This window comes from Amaranthus tricolor, chromosome 4 (assembly GCF_026212465.1).
Source record: "Amaranthus tricolor cultivar Red isolate AtriRed21 chromosome 4, ASM2621246v1, whole genome shotgun sequence".
Taxonomy (NCBI): domain Eukaryota; kingdom Viridiplantae; phylum Streptophyta; class Magnoliopsida; order Caryophyllales; family Amaranthaceae; genus Amaranthus; species Amaranthus tricolor.
In genome coordinates, this window is record NC_080050.1 from 25,385,240 (window position 1) to 25,391,058 (window position 5,819).

The 5,819-nt window shown below is 43.2% G+C and overlaps 1 protein-coding gene across 1 annotated transcript; it reads left to right on the plus strand.

Annotated features, from left to right (window-relative positions):
* Positions 1–2,871: 2,871 nt before the first annotated feature.
* On the plus strand, positions 2,872–3,930 carry LOC130810888 (uncharacterized). The gene has a single exon (XM_057677013.1). The coding sequence runs from the start codon at positions 2,872–2,874 to the stop codon at positions 3,928–3,930; it is 1,059 nt and encodes a 352-aa protein (XP_057532996.1).
* Positions 3,931–5,819: the final 1,889 nt, after the last annotated feature.

Consider the following 5,819-nt stretch of genomic DNA (forward strand, 5'->3'; position numbering starts at 1 on the left):
GAAATTGAAAACCAAGGATAGACTTCATAGTCTAGGTGTGACTCTAGACAACTTATGCCCTCTGTGTGCCGAAGCAAAGGAAAGCACCCAACACATCTATTTTGAATGCCCCTTCAGTCAGAGATGCCTAGATGAAATAGAGAAATGGACGGGCATCAGGCTTAAACCCATAGCAAGGATAGACTTTCGGAAGTACAAACTCAAAAAAGTGCAACAACAAATTATGAGCGTCGTATATACATCCATTGTTTATGCAATTTGGAAGAGCATGAACATTGCTATCTGGGAAGATCTCGTTCAAACCCCTCATTCTGTTGTACTACGACTTAAAGAAGAAGTTGAACTCCGACTCAAGACGCTACACATCCCTCTCCTTCTTCATTAATCTCCTCTTGTAGTGATGGCCTTCTGATGTTTATAGACACTGTCATCTTGACTAGTGTTTTGTCTACTAGTTATGTATAGGCCTTTGATGTATAGTTTCTTTACGCAAACTTATGGCTTTTTTGATGTAGTGTCTTTCCGGCTTCAATGCACATGAAGAGTGGGATAGTGAAACCCTTCATAGAAGATAGGCCCAATTTCCATAATGATGCAACTAAGTTGGGAAATACTACATAGTATAGGTTGTATAGACCTGTACTCAGGTAAATGGAAAAACAAAATTCTTATTAGCAAAAAAAAAATAGGCTAATTTATAAAGCAAATAAATTTAAAAAAAATTATAAATGTGAAAAAATTAAAATAAATAATCACATACACTGCGACATGTACTACCAGGCCAATTTTATGAGTCTCATTTATAAACTTATAGTTATATCTTTAAAATCTGATTTTATAGTTCATAAAAATAAACTAACTTTGAAATTTGACATAACAATTGCAATACAGTAAGTCCAACCAAGTATAAAAAATGTTTGTCATGGTACTACTTACTCAATTAATTTATTTATTTAGTAATTTGCATCATATTACCAAAACACCTCTTGACCTTTACAGTGGACTTTGACTGTTGGTCAATGGGCTTTCTTTTGGATCTCCCATCTTCCCTAAATGGCCCATAGGGTTTCTACTTCCAGAATACCTTAACTTCCCTCCTTGGAAGTAACTGCCTGTTTGACCTAACTTCCCACTCACTCACACTGACTGGTCATCCTTCTTTCAAGGTAGATAACTGCCCACTATCTTCCACTCTCCATCATAACCACCAGCTGCTGCCCATTACTCCCATGATCATCCACTCCTCCTCAGGAATAACTTTCTTTCCATCATTATAAATAGGGGCAGCCACCAAGAAGGATCATCTGAAATATAGCCTTTATAATATCATTGCTCTCACCCTGCTTCATTAACCTACCCAAACACTAGCAATCTCAATCCCGACATCTCTTCTTGCATTCATTCTATAATCGTTCATTCATTAATTTCTGATTTACGTTCTAACTTGAGCGTCGGAGGGGTTTTCCGGGAGATCACCCCCGGACAAGGCTAACGTGTTGTGTTGCAGGAATTCAGGTCGCTTCCTCCTACGAATCGCTGCTCCCGATAACACTTCCACCTGTGCTATCTTAAGTGTCTTCCACTTCCTCGTTTCATTACCGAAACAGTTTGGCGCCGTCTGTGGGGAGTGAACAAAAAGCTATGGCTCCCAAAAGAAATCCAACACAAACCTCAACCGTGCACAGCACAGATACAGACACTTCAGCGGGTCACGCTAACAATCAAGCCGTGACTCGCCGTGATCTGGACATGCTAGCACGAAACCTCACTGCCGCCTTCTCCGAACAACTCCGCGTCGTCATAAATAATAACCCTGCTCAGCAACGAGTATTGGAAGACATGGCGGAGCAAATAAAGAATCTGCAGGAACGAATCGAACCCCATAACGAGATACCGAAATCCCATGAATCTCAGGATAGGAACTCGGGGATGTCACGTTCCAGCAGAAGAAATAAGAAAAGAAGGGAGTGATCGAGTACACATACAAGCCTCAACAAAAGCGAATCCCAAAACGGGGAATCCTAAACCGCCTCTCGAGATGCCCGTACTTACCTGGAAAACAAGAAGCAGAGGGCGTTCGAAAGTGTTCAATCATTGGTGGACAAAAGGAGGGAAGAAAGGAAGAAAGCGCAACTCACGGGATCTAGCCATCCCACCAGCCCCGTCATAATGCCGCGGAATGAGACTGGCAAGAGTAGCCTCCCCGAAGATCTTATACCAATAATCTCTCCGCTGGCTCCGGAAATATTGAATACTCCCAACCCCGGGAAAATAAAGATCCCAAATATGGCGGCCTTCGATGGAACGTCCTGCCCCGAGGAACACTTGATGGCATACAAAAACTTGATGTTGCTGTACACCACCAACCCTGCATAGTGGTGCAAAGTCTTCCCAACTACTCTCACAGGAGTAGCCTTGACGTGGTACACCTCTCTTCCAGGGAGAAGTATCCACACCTTTGCCCAATTAGAGAGCAAATTCCTGGGTCACTTTGTGGCATCCAGAAGGCAGGAGAAATCAAACTTCCATTTGCTTAGCATAACGCAACTGAAAGGGGAATCCATATCATCGTATCTGAGGAAATTCCATGAGGCAGTGCTGGAGGTAACGGATTTGGAAGAATCAGTCGCCTTAAACGTCCTAATCAACGGAATGAAGGCTCAAAGGCTCAAGTTCCAGTTGGTCGAGAGTCAAGTGAAGACATACGCGGAGGCCATGAAGCAGTGTCAACGCTACGTCACGGCTTCCGAGATATGTCAGGCACATGACCCCAAAAAATGAAGGTCAGAAAAAAAGTATCCAATATCCTCCAATCATTCCTCCAGGAACAAAGAGGAACATGCGCTGCGTCGTCCAGAAACTCCCTCATACATGGGACCTCCACGATCTAGACATGTATATGTCGCTAAAGGGGAGTCCAGGACGCGGAATTTGCTAGATGGAGGTAACGATCCGATGTTCAACCGGAACAGGAAGGACATATTCTTCGCCATCCGGGATGAGTTGCCAACTCCACCTCCTACTACCACCCCCTCCGATCGACGCAACTACAATCTGTGGTGTGATTACCACAAAGAACACGGCCACACTTTGGCCCAATGTCGCGAACTCAAGCGTAACCTACATCAGCTAGCCGACGAGGGGGAGCTATCAAGGTTCATCAATCGAAAAGACTATGGCACGAGAGGCGACGCGAAAAGAAGGCCTTGGAACCAGAAAAGAAACGAGGCTAGGCGCGAAAGTTCCAACACACAAGGAACCATCAATATGATTTTCAGCGGCTACACCGAGGAATATCCTACAATCCGCGCCGCGAAAGACAGCGTCCACACTCTGTTCAAAGGACCCCCAAAAACCACCTCAAGTGGGCCGATCATGAGATTTGATGCCACTACTTCCCAACCGTTGCAACAACCACACACTGATCCTTTAGTGGTTACCATCAAGATTGGGCAAATGATGGTGAGGCGAGTATTGGTGGATACCGGGAGCACGGCTGACCTCATAACAATGGAGTGCCTGAGAAAAATGAAGTTCGAGGAAAAGCACTTACAACCCCTAGAAAAACCGCTGATTGGGTTTGGGGGAAGTCAAGTCATCCCACTGGGCACGATAATCCTTCCCGTGCGGATGGGGGAAAGAAACGGAAGTAGAACCATGCCCATACGTTTCACGGTGGTGGATCTAACATTTCCCTACAACGCTATCATGGGGCTTCCGCTCATCAACAAAATCAAAGCCGCGATCTTCCCTCATCAACTCCTCCTACAATTCGAGCAGGACGACAGACAAGTGGGCATCCTCAAGGGAGACCAGGTAATGGCCCGCCAATGCCTCATCAACACCATGAAAGGAGGAACTTCCGTCATCCCTTCTAAAAGAGGAAGGGGAGAAAAGTCTCCTTCCGTCATGAGTATAGATGGACAATAGCCCTCATTCATCAGTCTCAATTTCAACTAAAAGCAGCGTTAGTCGAATTAGACAATAGCTCTCATTCATCAGTTACAATCTTTTGTCCGTCATAATTTCAATTTCAATATAGCAGAAGTTTCAACAATTCATTCATCATCCAACGTCAAATTCTAATGTTTCCAATTATTCGGTGTTATATTCTACTTTCTCGTAATTATCTAGTCTTCAAAATGTAGAGTTGTCGGACGTACTCGACATCCGTTTACACAGCCTTAAGTTATCAAGTATCAAACGCCCACTAAACTTCCTTATTGCAAATCTTGTTAAAATCATCGTTTTCTATAAACTCGGCAGAAATCAGCGGCATTTGTGAATCGTTTTCTAGTCTTGAATTCATTTGCTAACGGAAGCGTTCACCACACATCCGCGGAAGTATTCTATTTTCCACGAACTGCCCGAAAAATGCAAAAAGTAGTTGAGGCTTCTGAATTGAATCTTTAAAACTTGTGGAAGATATCACGAAGGAGCCGCGGTGGCTATAGATTTTCGAGAATATTGGTCGTGTCTGCAGAGTCTATAAGTCGGACTCTATATATGACCAACTTTCTTGCAATTTTTCTAAGTTATGAAGATTCCGCAATGAATCCATGCATGTATTATTTATTCCGCGGCAATGTTCTATATAGCTGAGTTCAATTGCCTTGGTGTTGCCCTACAATTCCTACAAGGCATGAAAAATTATTGTGAAAGATGTCCGTGTCATCGATAAGTCGGACCCCCAATGAGAGGGGGAATATAGAAAATTTTTCTAAGTACCTATACACTTGAATGTTTCCGGGGAGTCGATAAGTCGGACTCCCAAGGTATGTGAAGATGTCGATATTTTCTCTAAGTTATCAGGCTTCCTCATGAAGCCGAAGGATCGATAAGTCAGACCCTAATTTAGACCCCAAAAGGTAAAAACGTTGGGAAAAATCTAAGTATAAGGATTGTTCATTCTACCATCTGACTTATAGATGTGGCGGATCTTTTGCCGCGTCACTCGTGATAGCCGCAGAATCAAAATGAAGCCGCGTCATCCTCCTCAGCGTTACAAACCCCTACATGATCAACTTCCAATTTTTCAAAGTTCCAATAAGTTCGTGCTCATTGTGGAAGGTGTCCGTATGGTCGATGAGTCGGACTCCTAAGTGCCCCCAATAATTTTGTGATATATTCTAAGTATGGAAGGATTTTCGTATTGTCCGTATGGGTGAAGACGCTACATTCATTCCGCGGCATAAAAAGTATTTGCTCATTCCGCGTCATAGAAAGGTAAGGGGCTTGTTAAGACGAGAAAAATTGCGAGTATTTTTATTGTTCCGCGATGTCGATAAGTCGGACACCGAAAGTGTATGAAAATATTGATAATTTCTCTAAGTTATCAAATTTCCTATCGACGTCGTAGAGTCGATAAGTCGGACCCAAAATTACACTCCAAGGGAAATATAAAAATTCTAAGTATGGAGATTACCCATTCTACCGTCCGACTTATAAAACTGGTGAATCCTTATTCCGCGTCATCCAAGATAGCCGCGGAATACAACAAGGACGCGTCATCCTCCTTAGCGTCATTAGCAACTTCAAATTTTTCAAAGATTCTTATCAATCCGTGAAATCAATAAGTCGGACCCTCAGGTGGTCCTTATCACTTTCGAAATATTCCAAGTGTAAGAAATTTTCATAACGAACGTGTGGTAGAAGACGCGGACTTTTAGTTCGCCTCATGGGTAAACCAAAGGTGCGGAAGTTCTTCAAGAAATAGTCACGCCCTTGTTAGTTTCTCTTAACTTCAGTTTATCAATAAAATTGTTTGATTTGACCGTGTGGTAGACAAGTCGGACCCCCCTTGGGTGCTAGCTTGCTAA